Source organism: Xiphias gladius, chromosome 13 (assembly GCF_016859285.1).
Source record: "Xiphias gladius isolate SHS-SW01 ecotype Sanya breed wild chromosome 13, ASM1685928v1, whole genome shotgun sequence".
NCBI classification, from domain to species: Eukaryota; Metazoa; Chordata; class Actinopteri; order Istiophoriformes; family Xiphiidae; genus Xiphias; species Xiphias gladius.
The window spans coordinates 10,818,466-10,842,288 of record NC_053412.1 but is presented as its reverse complement, the minus strand read 5'-3'; the positions used below and the strand labels follow the sequence as shown (position 1 = coordinate 10,842,288).

General features: G+C 39.9%; 1 protein-coding gene across 3 annotated transcripts in view; it reads right to left on the bottom strand.

Annotated features, from left to right (window-relative positions):
* Positions 1 to 23,823, bottom strand: part of mgat5 (alpha-1,6-mannosylglycoprotein 6-beta-N-acetylglucosaminyltransferase) — an 88,692-nt gene that overhangs the window by 49,731 nt on the left and 15,138 nt on the right. For all 3 annotated transcript variants that reach the window (XM_040141916.1, XM_040141918.1, XM_040141919.1), the window contains 2 exons: positions 19,290 to 19,454; positions 222 to 298 (listed from right to left, as the gene is read on the bottom strand). In XM_040141916.1, the coding sequence (XP_039997850.1) occupies positions 222 to 298; positions 19,290 to 19,454 (242 nt within the window). The remainder of the gene's footprint in view (positions 1 to 221; positions 299 to 19,289; positions 19,455 to 23,823) is intronic.

Genomic DNA, 23,823 nt, shown 5'->3' with positions numbered 1-23,823 from the left:
TACTTATGGTGCTGTTGTTCTGCATTTCCAAGAAGATAATTTGTCAGTCAAACAATGTGGGCGTGTTGGTAAGATGCCATCTTTTTCTTTGAATTTTCTTTTCATTCCTCAGGCTACCTGCCTTGTTCCCTTTTACTACACAGTGATAAAAACAGTGATAGACAGACACAAAGAGTGAGATGGAGAGGCTGTCTTTGTGGGTGTTTGTATGTGTGATTCACCTTGAGCTTGCCCTCGCAGTGAGGGAAACCTTCCAGGGGCGGCAGCTCACACTTCTCCTGGGCTCCATTTAGGAGGTCTGAAAGAAAAGACAGAGAAAGAGGGAGAGGAAATCAATAAGGTCAAGATAGTCAGCTCCAAAAAGTCTTTCACTGTCTGTAGCTTTAACAGAACGTATGATCCGCACACTGGAGATGATGCAGTTGCAAACTTTTAACATTTCAGGAACACACATTCTGTGATGTAGTTCACAATGCCTTTCCCTTCAGAGTTCCCTGGGTTTTGTGTAGGGGGGAAAAGCAGGTCATAGAAAAAACTGCCATCCCCTTTGCCCAGATCAATTTCCCATCCAGCTCAGCAGACGGACATAATGGCAGGCATATAGATGACCGTGCATTTTAAAGTTGTTTCTGTAAAGCAAAGATGATAGTATCTCCTTGAAGACTCAACATTTTCTTCAAGAGGAAACAGAGGAAGGAAAAGTTGAGTCATCAACCTCTTGAGGAAACAAAGGAACTGGCTCTCGGCCTAGTACCGCAGAAGACTCAATCTGAGGCTTCAGAACCTCTCCTCAGATTTGTAGGTGACATCACACGTTTTAGCCACAGTAGCAGCGTAGCTCTAGAGATGGCAATGTTTGTCTGTCGGTCGGTCCACTACTTTGGTCCGGACTGAAGTATCTCAACAACTATTGTAAGTTTGGTACAAACAATCAGGGCCCCCAGAGGATGAATCTCAATAGCTTTTGTGATCCCCTGACTTCTCTTCTGGTGCCACCATAAGGTTGACATTTGTGGTTTTCAGTGAAATACCTGGTCAACTATTTGACCAAAGACAAATTTCCATGAAGTTTTATATACACATTCATTCCCCCCTCAGGATGAATTGTAGTAACTAGGGATTCCCTGACCTTTCATCTAGCACCATCATCAGGTCAAAATCTTAACATTCAATACTTGCTACTATATGCTGAGTGCTGATTAGCAAATGTTAGTACACTAGCACCTTAAACAAAGATGGTTAACATGATAAATATTAAACCTGCTTAACGTCAACATGTTGTATTGTCATTGTGAGCATCTTAGCATGCTGATGTTAGCATTTAAATAAAATCACTACTGTGTGAACGTACAGCTTTACATAGCCTGAGTGTAGAGTGTAGTTTTGTTCTCCAGTTTGTGGTACAATCTCAACTGCATCATCTTTGTAAACCTTCAGATTGACAGCTGGAGACTGCCCATTACTCTGTGGTCAGGGATGGCCTTCCGCCAAAAGGATCACCACAAACAGGTGAGAGCTCGATCGAAAGATGCAAACACAGGCCGAGGAGCATTTAAAACATTTTATTTTATAAACGTTGCTTTCTACAATAAAGAATTCACGTAACTGCAGGGCAGGAGGGAGTAACTCTGATACATTTTCCACGTTGCGTTCAATATCCCAGGAAGCCCCTATCACTGCAGGATAAACATTCATGGCCTTGCACGCAGGTTTCCCCTTCATTTAATCACCTTTTCGGTACCCCATTCAGAGATGTTAATGTCATCAACACTGACCTTTATGTCTAGTATATAAATAATGCAACAAGGTAGGCTGTGCGGTGAATAGATAAAAGCTTAGAAGCAAAATCCAGACAAGTAATGAGTTTGTGGGTGGTGTTTTAGGAAGAGGGTGAGTGTGTATATCGAGGTGTGTGTATGAAGCTAATCAGCGGCAACACCACTGTGTCAGGCTGGGTGGGTGGGTGGCGGTGGAGGGTGGAGCAGAGGCCCCTACATCATGTTCATCGTTGATTCAGTTTATTTGCACCGACAAGCTGCTCCTGTAAACAAATATTCTACTGGTAAACATTTTTTTTCTCTCACTTTTTCTGTGCGGATATCACCTAGATTAGAGTGGAAAATATATTTCACCAACACTTTCTGGCTCACTGCCTTGGGAGTGTGTATAAGGTAAGAATGAGAGATAAAAGAGAGGTGATGACATGCCACAGGGTACTACGACTAAAAACATCATCAGTTACATGGAATGCTACCAACGCAAGTTTACATTCACTGCTTCAGTCACCATCTTAGGAAGGAGAAAAGAGGCGACTGAGTCTATGTATGGTTATATCAGCGTTTGAGCCACAGCACAACAATGCAACAATGCCGTTAGCAGGCTTTCCATTTTTAACTTTCATTCACTGTGTTTGATTAACATTTTATGAATTATCCAAACTGCCAAAGGAAACTATTGTCTATCTGGTAAAAATATTGCAAGCTGGTGTCTGTACCCTCAGCAAGATGGTTTAGTATAGAAAGACCTTCCACTCTATAACATTTTGAGATTTCAAACTATGGCAAGTATTGTGTCTTTTTGCTGTTCAAAGCAAGTGCGGAGTCTTCCTGTTTAGAAACAATCTAGCATTAGCTGCCTGCGCATGTAATTTTCCCTATAAGTTTTAGCTAAATAGCAGTCGAGTAGTGACCCATAACTAATGTTAGTCAATAGTTGGAATACCTCAGTTATACTTTTAAGCTCATCACATCATTATGCATGTGTATTATAACAGGTGTATAATGTAAAATCAGTTGTTGCTATTAAACTTTAAATACTCTCTATTACTGTACTTGGTCAAAGTATGATCATTCCCATCTGCAAGAAAAAGGATATGGCAAAAAAGTGGACATACTGCCACTACTTTGATTTTCAATCAAACAAACAGATGACAAGTACTATACATGGGGATTCATCACTGTTTCTTCCGCCGTCCACAGTGAAAGGAAATGAATTCCTGGGTGGACCTGATCGTTAGCTTTGGAGCTACAGTGGAAAAATAGTCTGAATTTTGGCACTCCACATAAGCCAGCTAAGAACACCAATTTCCAAATGAGTAACATGGAAAGTGTTATTTTTCTATTACTACAGACCCAACACTGCTGGTGAATAATGTGATTTTAATGCCATGTGGTAAAAAGAGGGAAGAGGTGAAAGCAGTGAGCCATTTCTGATGGAGTTAGCCAGCTACAAGATGAATACAGTTCATAACAAAGTTGTCTTATTGTTTTCAAGGGCAGCAGGAGTCAGGCAACAAATGGGAGTAGTGAAGCTGAAGAGGAGTGGAGCCCAAACCTACTGCACCTATGAGCTGTAAACATGCTGTATGGGGTGTGTGTATAAAAACACGTCACTCTCTTACAAATGGAGACATTTCGAGCATTTAATATGTTTGTGAACAGGATAAAGCAGATGTTTTCAAACTATGAGTTGCACCTCCTCAGGGGGATGCCTGAGAGAGAGGCAAATGGAATATGTTCATGCTGGTTGGTTTTGTCCCCTTCATTTGTCCCACTTGGGACAAATGAAGCAGTTGAAGGTGGCAGCAGTGGCTGTGACACACACAATTCGTGGAGAAAACTAAGGTTATTTAAAACTCTTAGCCCTGATTACTACCAAAATTCTTCTTTACTTTGTCAAATCGTAACACAGAGACATGACACACGTTATCAAGTTAGTATGACTTACACTTTCTGAGGATATAATTATCTCTAATGCCCATCGTTAGTAAATTTCCATAAATCTGCTTAGAAATCGTAGAAAAAAAAGATGCTCCTCATATTTCAGAACTTGCCTGAGAATGATCATGTTTGTAAGTTTCCTTCTGTTTCAAAGTAATCCTGTGACAGTGGTCTGTACATCCAAAACAAATCAAGGCTAAAAAAAAAGGGGGGGTTCGAGTTGGAGCCCCTGGCTACCTCACTGCTATACTTTCTGTTTACATCCACCAAAGCATAATGAGAATTGTAGTTCCAAAACTTGGGGAGCTGTTGGAAGTACAGTTGTCTCAATTTTGTCTGAGGGGGGACCCACAGCGTTAGATTCTGAAAATCCCTAGGCTAAAGCATATCCTTCGGAGTGTCCTTGTCTAGCGCTTTCAAAATCATATCAAAACACATATACTTGGGTCTTTATCTTTAAATGTATAGTTGCATTGTTTTTTTGTTTTTTTTTAAATCATCCTTTGTTTTTTTGTGTTTTTCTGTAAATCAAACTGTTGCAACTGTTTATTAAAAGTTTTGCCTAAAGAATCCTGACTTGTGATTTGTTGTTTGGTAAAGTGGCTGCCTCGTGCAGCATACAAGAGCCACGAGTGTAGAGTGAGCTGCTGTTAACGCATCCCTCAGATGCCCAGTCATCCATTCAGTCCACCAACCAACCAAACAGGCAAACAACCAACTGGGCAGCTTGTCATTCACTCTGTCATTCAGCCAGTCAGCCAGCAAGCGCCAAAGCCACCAGGCAAATCTTAGCCTAGCTTTAATCAAGCAAAAAAAAGCTGTCTCCAAGGCGTGACTAAATATAGCTCCCTTCATAATCAAACACAGGAGAGGGGGTGCTGTTTAAAAGGGAGCCGATTTCTCATTGCTCACCTCCAACGTAGCAAAGAAATTTAGTTTAGACAAAATGACTTTTCCCCCAAAGAAAAGCTTAATTACTTGCACCGTCTGTCGCTAGCTGCTATGCATTAAAGCTGAGCTATTCATGTGTTTTTTTAAAGTAACACACCCTCGCAAACTGTCAAGGAGCATTACTGAAGCCTTAACTGACCAAGAAAAATCACATGCAGATATCAGCACACTACAGCAGCAGCACATTTACTTCCTAATATGCAGTCTGACACTGAATAAGTTGATGTGAGGTGTGACTGACACGCTGAAGTGATGATGTGAGTTGATAAGCCAAGCGCCCAACCACAACTCAGTCTAGCAAACACAGGAGACAAAAATACCAAGGTAGAGGAAAGCAAAGAGTACATAGAACTAGAAATGAATAACCTTATTTAGACAGTACTCTAACAACAGTTCACAGAGCGCTTTGACAAACAAAAAAGCAGACAGCAACGAGGTTAATGTGTAACAGTTAAAAACAAGACACCACCACAAGGTAAAATAATACAAATGATTATAAAAAGCATATAGAGGTAAAAACAATGAGCTGAAAGACACACTAAGACACTAAGAAGTAACTTTAAATGTACTGAAAACTAGAAGCAGAAAACAGATGAGATCATTCAAACTAGCGTAAGATGTCCCATAGCCTCTCACAGCACTGAGGTCACCATTAGCCAGCTCGTAGCCCACAGTTGGCTATTTGATAGCCCTTAAATAGCATCATCTTTAAACAGTAAGTGATATTACACACACAGGGTTATTTTTCCCTCTCTCTCCTTGTGTGTGTGTGTTTGACCAAGTCCATGAGGTAATTTGAATACTCCAGAATTGGACTGAGGACATCTGGTTAATGTTACATCTGGTTTATATTATCCTCTCTCTTGTATACTTCTCCCTCTCTCTCTCTCCCTCTCTCTCTCTCTCTCTCGCTCATCTCTCTTGCTTTCATTGATTTCATTTTCATGCACACTAAACTCATAAAACCTTCCCTCAAATAATGTGAAATCTGCTAAGGTCCAGCTTTAATGACACAGTTTGGTCAGTGGAAACCAAAAAAGTGTGGCACTGGCTATTATCTACTGGTATACAAGTGGAGATTTATGAGAGTTTTGTGACTATTACGCTACTAGTTCTCAATAGGTTTCTTAACAATGACATTGCAGCAATGAATGGATGTGATTAGGAATAAATGATGTGTTAAGTGTCACCATGGTGATTCAGCTGAGGAAAAAACTTGAAAGGATGAAAAGTGCAGCTTTCCTCATCTCTGTGGTCTCTGAACCCGCTGGCTTAGAAACACTAATTTTAGATGCACTTTGCAAGAAGAAAAAGAGTTATCAGTGTGAGTTTGTGTGAGCGTTGTGTACACCTCAGCAGCAGCTCATCATTAGACAAAAGGCAGAGTGGCTGATGGCCGATGTCCTCTTAGCCACAGAGAATCAACAGCTTTGCAGGTGGAGAGAAGTTGGGCCTTTGCTTTTCCAATCCAACCATGAGCACGTTCGTGTGAAAGAAGGTGGAGTTCTTAACTACAAGCTTATCGTCGTCTTACCAAACCAACATCAACAGAAAGATGAGTGATGTTTTTAATAGGACACGAGATTATGAAACTGTGATACCCACAGGTAAATGAAATCACTACGGAAGTTAAAAGCGGTAATCAGCAGGGTGAAAGATGTTCAAAATAATCATACCACTAATACAGAATGGGAAACTGTAGCAACAGTCGAGATAACATCCAAATGTTGAAAGAACGACTAAGGCTATAAATAAGTGTGGTAATTAGAGATGTCCCAAGTTGATTCTAAGAATCTATATAGGAGCCAGTCCAGATGTATTTTAATGGATTGGTATCAACTAAAATAAAGCCCATCACATGCAGATCCTCTCTTTACTGTACTCAACTGTGTTTAGTCCAACTCAGCTTGCTTTTGTTGCAAAGCTGCTCTCCTTTACAACGGTCGGTCACTACAGTGTCAGTGGCATATGAGAGTGAAAATTGCTGAATGTGAAAAATGACTTGTGTGCACCAGCGTAATTGACGCTTAGTTCTCGCACCATGTTGGCAAATTACACGGCTTCTCTAGCTCTGATGCTAAGAATTTTTTAATCTCTCCTCTCTTTTTCTTATAAAAAAGAGCACTGTCCAAAATATGGCGGCATCTTATACTTATAAAAGGCCATAAAAAATGGCCTTTTCCATTCTCTTACACAACTGTACTGCCGGCTCTTTTTGTAGTTCCCACAACTCCCCCAGAGTGAAAGATCTTCACTCTAGCCGATCACCTCGTGTCAATTTCAAGAGTTGCTCTCTTCCAGTTATCAATACTTGAAGCTTAACAGCTTAATACTTTTGAATGAGGACCTTCAGCATTTGGATCAAGTAACTGATGAACAATAAGGTGTGCCAAATTTAGTTGTCTGCAGCCATTTTTTCAGTGTGTCAGATACATATTCAACAAACATTTAGTTAAATATAAGTATCGGATCAGACTTGGAATCGGCAGATACACAATATTAAAGGACATGGATCAGGATCTGGGATAGTAAAAAACAAAATGATTGGGACAACCCTAGTGGTAATTATTATATAATCTTTTTGCATACATCTGCCATTTCAGCAGAGAGTAAAAAAAAATTGACTATTCATTTATTTTCCATAGTGTCATTTTGGTGTTTTTTTTTCGTTACTTGTTACTCTGTTACTCTTTGTTACTATTATGAATAAAAACAGTTAAAGGTAAAGTAAGTCTGTAGCTGCTGTCAAAGCAAAGAGAAAGAGCAACAGTCAAGACGGAAAATAAATGAATGCCTGATAAGGTCAGTCTATCTGAATGTTACATTTAGAGTTTACTGGGCTTATTATCAGCGAGAAGTTTTTTTTCCTAATAAAGGCAACAGAGGGTAGATGTCTCCTTTGCAATTATCATCTCTTTGAGTCTAACATAAATTGCTGATTTGATTAAATAAGTGTAAAAGAAATATACATAGCGTTAATACTCAGCTATAATCGCCAATCAATAGTGTGTTAGTGTGGTAAACTATAATCCTTCTGTTTCTTATTAGTCCTGTTTTAATCCTGGGGTGGAAACCCAGCTGCGACAATTAGCTCATTTATCTATTAGTGGAATGACAAAAAAATTAATCAGCAAATATTTTGATAACTGAATAATTGTTTTAGTCATTTTTTAAAGATAAGATAAAATTAACTTTATTAATCCCCCAGGGGAAATTTGCATCATTACAGAAGCAGCAGGATATAAATGAGGGTAAGTATCAAGCGTTGTTAAGAGAGAAAGAAAATTTACATCATTAGTGTATTTACATGAGGTGTAATATTTCAAACTGTATACATGAATGACATTTCATATTAAAGCAAAAATGCCAAACATTTTCTAATTCCAGGTTCTCAAATGTCAGCATGTGAGGCTTTTCTTTATAATTATGATAATAAACTGAATATCATGGGGTTTTGGAAACAACACAAGACATTTGAAGATGTCTGCGGAAAAGTATAGTGGACATTTTTCACTATTTTCTGATATTTTACAGACTAAACAACAAATTGAAAAAATAATCGGTAGATTAATCATTAATGACTGATAAATTGCAGCCCTAGTGGAAACATGGTTGTGCACAAAAATGTCTCCTCGATCTCTGACATCATTATCAAAGTAGGTTATTTTACTGGTGTAAAAAATAAAACCTCTGCTCTGTTTCTCTTTACTTGTCATTTTACTGAAAGCTCAGTACTTTTGTCCATCACCGGATCCTGATGGAACACTGACAGTGATGTGGGAACTGCTTAGTATTCGATTTTAGAGCATGTTTAGACCATATTTTGAACTTCCCGTTGTCCACGTGCAACTATAGCGGGGACGAAACGATAAGTAGAGTGTTGCCATGGAGTCAGTGAGTTACTCTGTGGGCTCTAACTTGAGCCCCAAGTTTCTGTGATTCTTTTCACGGTTTGAAAACCTCTACTCTGATCTGCTCCAGAGCAGGTTAGCCAAAAACCTGGGTTAACCTTAAAAATGGCTGGCTGACCTAGCTGATGTCACGTAATACAGTAATACATGTCTGTAGTGAGGAGATACATTTATTTTGTTTTGGTTGAGCTTTCTCGCATGCCCTTACAAATTCTGAGTTACTTCCCTGTAGCTTTTATCCCCTCAACCAGAGAGGAACAGAAGGGAGAAGGAAATTGTCTGGCATCATATGTGAGAGGGACAGGAGATTATATGACACTGGTCATATTATTAAACTCAGCTCCAATCAACAAATGATACACAGCATCGTATCTACCTTACTGTTCGTGCACCAGATGAAACCTCCAAACCTTATATGACCCGAAACCCACTGAAAAGCACATGTCTAGGCCAGCCTGCCACCTGAAGGCATTCAGCATGGGCAACACACAGAGGGGTTTCCCAGTGTGAAGGGCACATGTTTGGAGCTGGTCAAAACACATGTCTCGCACTCCCTCTGGTCCACACAAGTGTACCACAGCGAAGGCCTGGAGGCCAAAAACCAAATCCATTTTCCCAATGTAACCCCGCTCTCCTGCCCACATCGAGTTTCCTCTTTCTCTCCCTTCCTCTGCTGCAAAGAGCTCAACGTCTGGCTGTAATCAATCCCTCTTTTGTGCTCAAGCAATCTCAACAATCAACTGTTCTCTCCCAAAATATCTAAGAGAAAGACTCAGATTTTGCACCAAGAGCAGTGCATGGCCACACAGCGGCCAGAAAAACTTGATTAGCTCTCATCATTGTAGAGCTATGACTAATGTTCCACTGTTGCTTCGGACAAATGGTGGAAAGCTGCAGGTTTAAGCTGTGAGAGGTGAGGAGTTTTGAGGGCTGTGTCTCCAAAGAACTTGTTATTGTAATGAGAGGGACTTAAAACTGGAACTAAGAGTGTCTCTAAACTAAATAAAGCCACATATAGGTTTCACAGAATTGTTCCATTTCCTCTGAAAAGCTTGATTTAAAGATACGTTTTTGGTCACCTGCGTGGCATATGCATTTCCTAGAAAAGTGAAGTGAGTACAAGCTCAGTCTGCTTTAGTTTGGAGTGGCGGACACTGCAGTGGAGCCGAAAATGTTCTGTGGTGGCATTAGGGAAGCAGCTCAGAGCAGCATAATGCAGAACCAAGAATAGTTATATCTTTTAGGTCCTTGTAAGTCTATAACACATCTATGAACAAGTGTGTGAGACTTTAGACTTGTTAGTCACTGTTTACAAATGCATTTTTGCAAGATACCCTCAGCTGAAGTGTGCGTGCCTGCATCTGGTGCTCTATCCTCTGATTTGGTGCCACTCTTGCCTGAAGAGAAATGATCTGCAGTGAATGTAGGATGAGGCTAGAGGTGCTCTGGGTGTTTGTGTATATTATGTACACATGTTTGAGTGTTTGCATGTGGATTAGTATAAAAAAATGTGCCCAGGGAAATAGCTGATATTTGGTAGAAGGAGGCAGCGCAGATTATATTCCTATAGGGCCAGGGCTGTGGCTTTAACCAGCACAATAAGAATAGTGGCACAGCGAAAGCGGAAACAATGGAGGAACGAGGATGCAGAGAGAGAAAGATACGAAGTGCAGCATACAAAGAGAAGCAGAGCCATACAATACGCAGAGAGCAAGGAGAGAGAAGGGAGCCACAGAGTACAATGAGAACGAGTGCAGGGGGAAAGAATGATGGATATTTTTATTTCCTTTGCTTTGGCAACACAATGCTCTCAAAAGCTGGGGTTCTGACCAAATCTCTCATGTAAAACACTTACTCTCCATGTCCAGAAGACACCCCGAAATTGCACAGTATTTCAGAAATTTCATAATCACTGGAGTCCCTGCAAAACAGTTACTGAATTGAATTAAGGCTGGAGGGAAAATGTAAGCTAAGAGAAAGACAAAGACAGACAGTGAAAAAGTGGGGTGCACGTGTCCCAGCCAGTGGTGTGTAAGTCCCAGATGCTCCTCCCATCCTACCCTTGCCCCTCAATCAGCCACAACCGCAAAAGGGACAAGCCTGTCTGTGGGGAAAGGCGAGGAAAGAGAGAGATTCTGTGTGTTTGTGTGGATGTGGCGGCGAAGGGGCCTGGCGTGTGGATGTGAGGGACATGCTCTGAATGTGCTTCCCTGGAATGGCCTTAACTCACTTGTGATTTGATTGATACAAATTGAATTACAGCTGATTACCAAAAAGCTAAATCTCATTTAATTCCTCTTATGCTGCAGTTTGCTCCAACCCTTTTGTTTCAGCGAAAAACACTGCAGTAACAAAGCCGATGATCTGTATTTAAGACATCAAGGAACAAACGTGGAGTTCAGTCCAGTGATTGACAAAACAGACACCTTGTAAAATGACAGCGGGTAACATGAGCCTAAAGCCAGCGACACTTTTCATAGACTAAACCTCTGGATTTGATGCATTATAGCTATCCAATAATGAATTCTGAAATTACACTTACAAAATTGATAAATGGCATTGGGGGAGACATTATTTGTAATTAGAAATGAGATTTTTCTCCAACAGACAATGACCGTGTGGATATATTATTTTGAATGTTCCGTACAGTAGATGCGTACTTTAAGTAGAGGCTAAGGGTGCTGCAAGATTGAATCATTTCCACTTCTTATTGTACATTTTTGGTTTATTCACATTTAAAAAATGAGGCAGCAATTACTATAACTATATATTTTTTTAAATTTCAAAGAAATTAAAATGGAAGAAATAAGCAATAAACATCTCAATAACTATACTCAGCTACTCTTAAATATGCAGTGAGGTAAATGTGATTCGTGGGTAACAGCACAAATGCTGGATTTGATGGGACACAAAGAAATACCGGGGTATGTATCACAAATGCAGATAAGGGAACTACTGGAGTAGCCAAAATACCCCTGACATCGCACAACAGTATACTTAATGTATATACTGATTATGATTTTCATTTGGTTACATTCTGAGCATTTTCATTTTCAATAAAACACAATTTCTTCACAGTAGCAGTTTCAGATTACCTGCAGCCACATCCTAAATTATCTGTAATAATGGCTGCACACTGGAAAGGGCTGCTTCCACTGTGGTATTTGTGCTATTGTGTTGAAAAAATATGCGTTATTGGGTGTTTTGGTTCAGCTTCTAAGTACAGTGTACATAGACAGCGGGGCCCCTGCAACAATGGATCAGCGGATGTGTCTTCTATTTAGATACATCAAATGCGATTAAACATGAATCAGGTCTTCTGAGGGGTCCAACAAAGCATTTTAATGGCTCTGTGGACTATTATTTTTCTAGCCACAGGAGCAACAGCACCCTGAAGGTCAAAACAACAGATTTCCAGTTTCTGATCAGCAGCACTAAAGCAGTTAATTTAGAGTCTAAGAAAGTCATATTACTTTTATATTTTAATATCTGATATGCATAATCTTTTAACTTTCCTTTTACTTATTTTGGATAGTTTCTACTAGTTTTTTTTGTCTGTTTCTGATGTATCACATGGCACCTCTTACCCTTGCTGTCTTATCTGTAGCGGCAAACCACACATATGTTGTTCTTCGCCATATTTGACTTGTTTAATAAAGGCTTTAAGCAATGAGCATTGTACCTCCCTCAGTAATGAGCAAAACACCTTAACTCCAAGTTCTCCAGTGAATCTACTCAGTGTCCAACAGTGGCTCCAATGCCACTGGTATCTCTGGTATGAATTGTATGAATGTGAAGCAGGGCACGGCTAGAAATAGTGAGCATTCTCAGTTCACCCTTCTGTCCCCATGACAGCATCTAAAATGGCTACGGAGTTACATTTAAAACATGTTGTTTTATGACTATTCTCTAGCCAACATTTTTTGGGGTTTGAGGTAATGTTTTTCTACATTTTGCTTCCAGGAGTGCTGGAATCAGTGTGATCTTAGCATTAACATGCAAAAGATAATATGCATCAAATACTTCAACCTAAATGTGTGATGATCCTAACACCTCAGGAAGCATTCCAAGGCTCTATACGCAGTGCCAGGCAGAAAACTTATGAAAGCAAAACAGTCTGCTATAAGAAGATATGACGCACTCCATATGTGAGGGATCTCTAGGGACCTGCAATAGCTACGGGTACAAATTCGCACTTGTTTACATGGTTTGCTGTGATGGATTCCATACGCAAATGAAAATATGCACACACGCAGAGTGGAAGGGCCTGTCTGGGCTTGTTGTGTGGTGGTGTGAGAGGGAAAAGCCTAGAGAGGCTCAGTGTACGTCAAGCTCTCTTACAGGCAGATAATCACAAGGTGTTGAGGTGAGAAGCACTTCCTCTCCACATCTCTACATCAAAGGCATCAAAACTGAGGTCTGGTTGCTATAATAACAAGCTCTTATTTCAGCGAGTGTCAAACAAGATGTTAGATTTCTTTGTATCACTGTAGATTTTAACTCGCTGTGTCACAGTCATTTAAATGAACACAACCCCTGGTAGGAACATACATGTGCTCTACAATGCCGATGTTGAAAAAGTCTAAGTTAAAGTCTAATCCTATCCCTTACAAGTTAAACCTGAACATTAAAATTATTATGCAACAAAGCTATAATACTAAAATCTTAAATGTTCTAAGATTTTTTTGGCAGTATAGAGAGAGACAGGAAATGCAGGGGAAGAGACAGAGAGGGGTATGACATGCAACACAGTTCCCCCAGCTGGGAATCCAACCACGGATGTTGCGGTTATGTTATGGTATGTGGCCACCAGACGATCTCAAACTCAATTTTTGTTACTATTCGTGGTGAGTGTTTTTCTGCAATAGCCATTCCATGTATCAACATTCAGTCTTTACTTCACTACATAGTAGTTTTTATTGTTAGCGGCGAAGTACGCCATTCCCTCGTTGGATTCACACTACATTCACGCATAAGAGGGGATTCACAGGAAACAATGTATGTATGTAATCCTGTGTGATTTTATTTAATCAATAAACAGCCTCAGTGTTAACTACTGACTCTCTTTACAATGTATCAAATTACGTTCCACGTAAACTTAACTTTGCCTACTGCTGCTGCTTTAAATTAAAAGCATTCACTGGCTGGCTATGGCTTTTATTGTGAAGCATTCAGAGGAAATGCGTTATATTTCTGTAATCTGCAAGAAAAATAAAAATGGATATAAATAATCTCCTTTGATTCTTTTTTTTTTCCTTTCAGTTTCTCTCTACTTAAAATTGTTTGTTGCTGCAACTTCGGATGTTCCTAACGACTAACTTCTCCAGTCGACCAGTCTAAATTTAAATTACTGTTTAATCCACAGTTTGAAAGTAAGAACACCCTCAGCAAACAGTCAAAATTGAGCACAATTTAATTGGCCATTAAGATTGATCACATTGTCTGTAGGTAAATTATCGTCATACTGGTTTGCCGAGTGTGGCTAACATTAGCAGTGCTAGCACCAGCAGCCTTCTTTCCTTGCAGGATAACGTCCACATGCCTGTGCTGAATGTGGTTAACTATTGCTCCGGTCGAGTGGTTATATGCCAGTTAATTCTGACACAGCCAACGTACAACCTTATATTCATTTTCCAGATCAAAGTACTGCCAAACTGTGCTGGTTTTACGAGATGTCATCTGTCCCACTTTCCACATTGCTGGTTTACAACATCCAGGCATTGGCACAGGGGGAGGAGGGCTGCCGTCTTCCAGGGATGTAGCCCTGGCTAAAGGCGGCGGTTGTGTAATAGCTTAGATTCAACAGTTAACTGGCGTTGAACATTAATAAAATATCAATAATTAGTTTAACCGACTAGTTTTTCTAGTGCCAACTACAGAGTGTCGCAACATTTAATCGTTTAGTCGACTTATCGTGCACATCCCTAGCCGCAACTTGCAATGTTGAAACAACAAGGTGAACAACTTGAAGCTAATGCTACAAACTATAGAGTAAATCACCATAGCAACAAAACTATTAATTCTAAATGTGCTTGCAATTATGCTGCCGTGTAATATACATTAGACTGCAAGGTGATGAGTGTCAGGATTCATGCCAGTGTTTAAAGTGTGTGGGAGCAGACGGTTTATATCTCAGCAACTTATTAGCACCGAGTGGGTTTGTGTGTATGCAAGTACTTCATTAGTATTGATCTGTACACTGGGGAAGTAAAAAAGTCTTCCAGAACATAATGGAGACCACAGACTCTGCTACAAATCCAAGAGAGGCCCATGAGATGTTTTCAGTTTTAAAATGGTAATTGTGTGGTGATTGTTTGCAGATTAGATTTAACATTTTGTGGGAAAAGAATCCTTAAGTCTAACACTAAAATCCAGCTCATCTCCCTCCTCTAAGTGTCTCTGGACAAATGAGAACATAGGCTAATGTCTAAAATGAGAAAAAAGTGAAGGGATGGATGAAATCATGAAGTAAGAAGGGCGCCCGCAATCCCCAGCAGACATCCTATCCGTGTCCCTTTCTTTTGTTGATACCGAGGCCTTGGATCTCATCTTTCACTGTGAATAGCAAACAGAGATGCAACCGGATCAATAGCTGAAAGAGAAAAAGCAGTGAAGATGCCCTGAGCTGTGAAAGCATGGGTCTCCGTTTACTGAAAAAGCCAGCGGTGTCACAGAGACAGTATGCTACAAATCGGTCAGATGTCACTGGCAGTGTGGCCGAGACTGAAGGGACTTTGATAACTTTAAGCACTCGCAAGTTGTGCGGAAAAATATTTTATAGGGAATCAGATGGAGAAAGAGGTGAGAGCCAGTTAGATGGCTGCGAATAACCACCTGACCATTCATTACATCTGTCTCTGTCTGTCTGGTTGTTGGTGTGTGTAGGAGGAGACTCGGTTCAATGTCATGGGCCAGCCCACAGATAAAACACTACTGCATAGGTTGATTAGCCACATCAGTGAGACAAGGCAAGACAAGGCGTCACAGATTGCTGTTGGACCGAGTCCCATCTGCCTCCTGCTAGGCAGCAACCGAGGCCAGATAGACTTGTTTTGATCCTATAAGGGGCTTCTGTGCCTGTTGTCCTTGCCTAAAGGCAACAGCATACTAGGCTGAAGCTATCCCTGCGCTAAGACAGAGCTTGTGCTGCATCAAATAAAAATTTGGCATGTTGACACCTTTCCTCATTCCTCAAAACCGTCAATGCAGTTTTACAGAGCACAGAGTGGAGCGTGACTGTAAAGCAATGAGACGGGCCACATTTTTGTGAGATGACCAATCACAAGAAAGAAGCAGTGTTCCACAATGTGTGTGCAGCTGTTTGTTCATAATAGCAGCAGGAAGTAGCAGAGGAGAAGATGGACTTGTGTAGTTGCTACATTGATCACATGTCAACATGGGGCTCAGTGTGAAGTGAGGCTTTGGTTGTGGAGTTTCTGATTAAATTGTCAACCAGTCTATAATCTGCAGCCTGCAATGAAGTCTTAGTGTATTTAATGCATGTTTTTAAGTTTTTTTGGAAACACCTTATGATTTTTACACGCTGTAAGTCTGGCATCATTGTAAGGAAATCATCAGAGGTTCTGGGAAGTGTCCCTGGGCAATTGGGGGAATTCACTAATGTTTTTCTTTCAAAATAGCCTCAACTATATTTGTGCATTACAGGATTTCAAAGAGGGAGGAAACAAAAAGTGTATTAACAACATGGTGTGCACTTCTTGGGAAAGATGAGCAACAAAGTACACTGTATGATCCCCTAGCAGTGCGGATACTGTGATTTCTTTTTTGATGTAGCTTGTTTCTTTTTGGGTTTATCAGTTTCTACCATGTAATCTGTCCAATCTTATTTCAAATTCAGCAGATATCCAAGTAAACTGACTGATATTTGGGAGCAGATTCTGAGCAGAACAGCCTCTTTAGTCCAGGGTTAAAGATTATTTGAAGGTTTCAGTATTCCTTTAAGGGCTTCAGTTGAAATACAAGAGGAACAGGCTTTCAGAACAGTTTCATCACTGTCAGGTACTTGTGACATGGCATTAACTCAATTTAATACGAGTCAAACAGAAATGCATACTTTCATCACGTTTCCCTGCTTTTGAAGTTTGAATGTTGCTCTTTCAATTGCCTCATTTCATTGGGCCCTCTTCTTCTGCAATGTTTTAATGGCACTGGACTGGAGAATTATTGCCACCAACTAATCCCGATGTGCCTAACTTCGAATATTTGCATAACAGTAGTGAATGGAAACATGCACTAATTCACATTGTCTTTCGCAGATTTTCTGAAAATGTGTGCTAATTTTGGATGGAAACTTTGCTTATGTGGCAAACTTCAAACCATCCTCAACTCCAAGCCAGTAGGAATAAAATCCAGGAATAAGTTGTGAACATTAACAAAACCCAGGTTTGGTCCCTGAGTCCTTGGCTAAGAAAATGTATACAACTGTGGTAAAAACTGCAGAGTCCCAGGGCTGCTGCTCAACTCCATCTTGATAGCAGCCTCTCTGAAAGGCAGGCATGTTCCCCTCACTGTCCAGATTCTTATCTCTGTAATTGCCTTCCAGTCAAGGAGGAGCAATGGCAAAGCTGGCAACAGCGCTGCCTGCCACCCACTCCAAGACAGGAGACATGCTCCAATTGAGACTTTGGAGTGCTGGGGCCTTTAGTTCACTGCCAAGAGAGATGTGGACAGCGCTTTGTCAGCTTGACCTGCATTCGGGATCCAAATGTTGTCTCTCAAGGTATCGCAGGATGTTTAAAGCAAACAGGGCTCTGCAGGTTTACTGACGTGTCACAGGTCCAGGTACTATTGCTCCAGAACACAGGAGCTCAAGCCAGGAGTGCCTCGACAAAAGTATATGAGATTACTGTCTCATCTCTATGAGAGCAGACATTTACAGTACTGTCATAGAACCAACTGTTGTACCTGCGGAAACTAGAATTACTGTCTTTTTTGTTGTTTGTTTATATATATATATATATATATATATATATCTGTTTGTTTAATTTTTCTATTATTATCTCATTCTCATGCAGCCTTATTTTACAATACCTAGTATTTTGATCCCTTGCTGACAGCCACTACTTAATCATTTTCATTATTAACCTACTGAATATTTTCTGAACTAATTGACTCATCAACTGGTACACAAAATGTAAGAAAATACTTACAAATGCTGTGGTTAGTGCCTCAAAATTTCTGTTGCTATGTCTGACAAACAGTCAAAAACCCCAAAGATATTATATCATTATCAGATATTATAGCAAACTAAGAAAATAAAAAAAATATTCAAATTTGAGAAGCTTGACCCGCTTAAAAATGGACTTAAATGATACATCGATTATTACTACTATGTTCAATTAATTTTAACTAATGACAACTAGCAACTACAAAAATCAACAAATCTATTAATCAACTAATCATTTCAGATCCACTGACAACTGTACCTTGTTTTTGCAGCAATTAAATATTCTTTTAAAAAGACCCAAGTACATTTTATGATGACTACACTGTCTTTAATTGATCTCAGTGTACAACCATTTTGAGATAAGAGAAAAGCACTTAGAGGCTTAGATAGCAGTACACAAGGACAACCTACCAAAGACAAAGTAAACAAGACTGAATGATTGTTTTAGTGTCAGCCGGATGAAACAGCATAGACACTATGCCGGATGTTACAGACACTGTTAAAGTACGTGGCATTAGTGGTTTGTTGTTCGTGGAAAAAAAGGCTGTAAAATTAAGAAAAATGGAAGTTAGATTTTCATACTGTATCATCAGAGGGCAGTCTATGATGGTAATTGTGTTTTAATTCTTAGTAACTTTCATATACTGCACATTTCCTTTAATTATGTTAACTTATTGCTATTAAACTCAAAAAGGAGACAAAGTTACAAAGGCACCATCAACATTTGCTAAAAGATGGCAGTACAGCAGCTGTCATTAGGATTAGATCCATTCCAATGTGACTTTGCACAGCTCAATCAGCCTAATACATCTCTGTATATATTGCTTCAGAGCACAGACTCCACATTCCTACTGTTTAATGCTGCACAAACAACTGAGAGCAGGTTCCACCAACATCCCAGAAAAACCAACACCTCGCCTTCTCAACTGGGCTGGATTCATCATCTGAAAGCTGGCAGGAAAATCAATGAAAACTAATAAAAGGGTCATGCAGCGTGAACGCAGGCCTTATTTGAATTATGTCCAAGGATGCGGTCTGGTCCTACAAAGTGCTTGGTGTGCACCGTGCAATACTGGCAGAGTTTAGTCTGTTGCATGCCTTGGGAATGTTTTTCATTATGGGAATTTTGAAATAAAACAAGCCTCATGGAAAACAGCCACAATCAGCTTACTGTCATTTCTTTAATTGGTTTCAGCTACTATATGTTGCACTGTGCAATTTTCATACTCTGAAAAACAGGGCTTCTCTGGAAAAAGGGTGCACGAAACCTGCCCATACATGAGTCATAGTTCATGAGAATAATGACTTTCTCAAGTCTGAGTCTTGAGAGAGTCACCACTTGTTCCTCTATTCTCTTAGAGCGCCAACCCTTTGGGATTAGACTTCTGCCTTTATGAAAGATGCATATAATCCAGATTTAGGACAAATACTTTGAGCTTTCCTGCCCTTATAGCCTCACCACTATATGCACTGAGACACTCCAGACTATTCAACGGCAAAAACAAAAAATGCAATACGTACCTGCCACGTTAACTTTCTCGGAGTTTGTGGCGCTGGGTGCGGCAGTGCTGGTGCCATTGGTCAGGTTGCCCCCTGTACCGTTGTAGATGTTTTCCACCTTCGACTCTAGCTTGCCCAGCCGCAGCATGATGTTATCCAGCAGCACTGCGAGGGTCTTCTTCAAGTCTGCAAGTAAGAATGTGCATCAGATCAACGGGGTAAATGTTATGTTTTTTATTTCTCCAACAATAACATGAGATATCTGAAAAGAGGAGGGGCTTTATTTCAGTGTCTGAAATGCTAACATAGAAGAAAATAACAGCTGAAATAATTAGAATCCTAAAGGAACTGAAAACCTCATGTGAAATTTAACCACAACTGTATTTATATCATTGAAATGTTTTACCTTGAAAAAAATCTGAAATCATGCGGTTTGAATTCCCCTCTCTGAAATTTCCAGTAGGGAAATTTGAGTGGTGCAATTTCAAAAACCTGAATTGAAGTATTTTTCAGGTTCATTATTCAGAAAATCCAATCGTCCAATATTTAAAAAAAAAAAAACAATTGTATTTAAGTTGCTGAAAATTCACCAAGACAAATTCAAAAAAAGTCAGGCTGCATCGAAGCTAAGGATACTTGGTAAAATACTGCATGTTAAGCATTGACATATGGATTTGGTCTGATTGATTCCATTCAGACTTTCGTTGGTTATCGTTGGTAAAACAATGCATCCAATTCTTTGATCATCACCAGGCTGATCATTACAGTGAAAACATTCATGTAAATTATGCTACTGCCTGTAGTCTTGGGACGCTTGCTCAACTACGTTTGAAAATGTATGACCAGGGACGCTCTGTGTCCTTCTACATCAGGTCGTTGGATTTCGAGCATCTAGCTTGAAGCTAGTTTAAATGTTAAACTGGAGCCACAGAGTCTGGCTGTTTAATTTGGGTTTTTGCATCTTTTTTCCACAAGCATTTATCTGCATAGGACAAAGCCAACGGTAGAATGGTCAGGAGGGATGGGTTAATGCATGGCATTTTTTGGCCTTATTTATTTCAGTACTTGTCTGATAAAGTAACCTGCAGCAACTGCAATGACATTTATAGAGAAATATGAGTATTTTTGAAGCTGCTACAACTTGTACATTCAGTATGACAACAAATATTACCTCATGTACATGATATTTGTCTACAGCAAAGAACCCATACTATATTATTTTTGCATTGGCTTATACTGAATGTGTACAGAGCGTGATCCTGAGTGCATCACGGTTGCTTAACTCAGATGATAATTACAGCTTGTCTATCACGTACAATTGCCACATTTTCCCTCACTGCGATGCATTTAACACGCCAGGTTTCATCACGTCAGAGAGACTGGCAAAGGCACAACGAGGCCTGGCAGAGCGCACCAGCCTGATTTGTGTGAAGACAAACGCCAGAGCATTTTTCTGATTTGGACAAGCTGTTTGCACCGGGAGGAGCTGATGCACAGAAAGTGGCACAGTGAGACCAGCTAGAGATCGAACGGAAAGCTTTGGAGCAGCGGCCTTGCCAAGCTATCGAAATGAACATAATTAGGAAAGAAAGGGTGAGTCCAGACTTAGAGCACCCCTCCCTTCACCTCAGGAACATAGGCTTGTGCCCACTGACTTCAAGCTGTACTTCAGAGATTCACCAGGCTTGTTTCATATCTCATCTCATACCTTAGCTAATGTCAAGGGAAAGAGAAAAAACATGTAAACTTCTTGTATGTATAACTGAGTTATGTATGTAAGTGCAATAAAGAGAGCAAAATCTACAAATCTTGTGTGAAAAGAAAGGAAACATTGTATCTGCCCCCTTTTATAATGGTTAACTAGTTTTAAACTTGTCTAAAAAGGGATAACATCCTCTTTAGGCACAGCAATTTTTTCTACATACAATAAGACAAAAGGCCTTGATCAATCTGCGTTCTTGTCTAATCTTGTTTTTTCATAGAATAGTGAAAGGTCATCAGTCCCGGCCCTAGTACTGATCAAAGTCAAAGTCTGCATCGAGTGAAGCACAGTCTGAATGAAGTGTTCGGGTAGACTGCTTCCATGGACTTTTGGGTACAGATCTAACTACACTTCAATTAAAATGAATAAATATGTATCTACAAATACAAACCAAAAGGAGGCAGTGTGATGTAAATTGAATTCCGTCTCATTTTAAATCTACATAAGAGTGAAAATAATAGCTGTTGATTGCATCTCACCGTCAACATGGCTGAAAGATCAGTAAAAACAATTTTTGACTGTTAGTGGACCTTGGAGTTGAGATTATTTTGTTACACGTGTTCACAGATGTGTTGAAGTGTCTGTGTATACTAAATTGTTATGTGTGCGCTGTCTAGTCTTGGTTAGTTTCTACGAAAACTGAAAAATCCTTTATTTCGAGACAACAAATACAAATTTTACATCTGATGTGACTCTGAAAGCAAAGAAAAAAAATGTTCACAAATTTTACAGAAATTAAATCTGAGGTTTTGAGTCAGACACCTTCATTAGCCATTGCGTTAGAAAAGCAACCATGGTGCTGTGAATAATACTTGTCCTCCTGCACACTAACGCTGCTGCGGGTAACCAGATGAGTAACAGCACACCTAGGGACACATCTCTGCCTGTCTCAATATTTCTTAACAGGGCGATGCAGTAGCAAAACAAATCCTGCAGCGGTAAACACTCTAAACTTCACACAGAATAGTGTCGTATAAAATAATAATCTGGGTGCACAACGACCTGGGACCTGGGAAGCTCATGTGAATTAAAACGAAGTGATTACACTGGAACATAAGCCTGAAGCATTCATGGGTGATCCGGGAAGTCTCAACCTAGCCTGGCAGCGGTCTCCTGTCTGACCAATGTAATATCACAAGAGCAAGAAGAAGAAACAGAAGCAGAAGGACACAATGACCTTCCACTCTGGAGAGGAAAGAGAGGATTATACCAGCAATATAAACTCTGACCACACCCAGTTCTCGCTGCGGGCAGCTGGATTCTCCTCAGTTCTGATACTGGCCCCACGGAGCTGGCCGCAGCAGAGAGTACAAGTGTGATACGTGTCCAAGCCACCAAAGAATAGCTGCTGAACTGTGCGGTAACAGGATAAGGTGTCAAGTGGCTCGTCACACTAGGCTGCACTGATCAGTTTCACGACAGGTGGAACGGAAAACATCATATCCTCGCCACATCTGACTTTACTGTGGAGGAGGAAGACCGTATGACAGCAGCTTAGCACAGGCTTCAGGTGGTGAGATGTTTCTAAAGCAAATGTGGCACCGATAGGACGACTCCTGGAATCTACTAGATATTGCAGAGTGTTGCTCTTTCTTGGACTTTAGGACTATAGTAAATACATATTTATACCTAATACAACTATATCTAGTCCCAAATATGAATTAAAATGAAAACATCAAAAAGAGAGAGAGAAAAAAAAAAGGCAAGACAATACAGAAAAAAATACAACAACCAAAGATTAAAAACATCAGTGACCTCTCATAGTTGCTCTGTAGAACCAAGAGCTCCCGCACTAAAATAATCCACCGGAAGAACATAAAAGATAAAACCTATAGCTAGAGCTGAGATGATTACTCAACTGACAGAAAATCAAATGGGGTACTACTCTGTTAATCAATCTAACATTTCACAAAAAATAAATCCAAACCAGTGAAACTCTAATATACGCTTTTATTTTGTTGCATCGTGATTACAACAATGCCCTTTTTAACTGCTGTAGCTTCTCAACCTTGGCTGCCTGTTCGTTTTAGAAGTAATTCTAAAATGTTACCGTTCACTTTTAAAGCACTGCATGGCCAGGCACCAAACTCCATCACTGAGCTGTTAAGTCCATACAAACCTTTAGTCGTTTTAACCACTTTGTTTTAAGCCTCTCTTAACCTATTTTTATACATTGGAAATTTTTTTTTTTTTGCTATTAAGCAGTAAAGCGCTTCATTCTGTTTGGTTTCATATTGCTTGATATTGCTATTGCTCTAATATTGTGAAGCAAAGAAAATCTCCTCAAACCACTAAGCAGAAGTAAGAGGCACAGTAAAATTCCACTCCAGCTATAGCTGATGTAAAAGCAGTTAAGTCTCTATGTTTTTAAAATTGAAAATAGTGGGCAGGGTTTGAGAAAAATTACAAAGTTTTCAAAAAACAGCACCAACATTTGCTCATATTTGAACAAGATGAAAACATGTGACTGAGATTGCAAGACGAGTTGTGGTGTCTGTCACATTTGTCATAAACATGAGAACATTTTGGCCAGTTTTTATTTATTTGCTAATATTTTTAGTTGAGATGTGCTCTAAAACATATCTTAATGTGGAGAGGAGCTATCAGAGGCTTCTTTGAGCCAGACTCATTGAACAGCCTGGCAGCAGTGCAAAGATGAGAATTTGTATATATCTGGGAAATCAAATTTTTCTGAAAAGGTTCATATTTCAAGAAGACATCATCAGCTTGAGATGGAGGTTAAACAGGAAAATTAGGAAATGAGAGATCCACAATGCGTAATTTACAGTTACT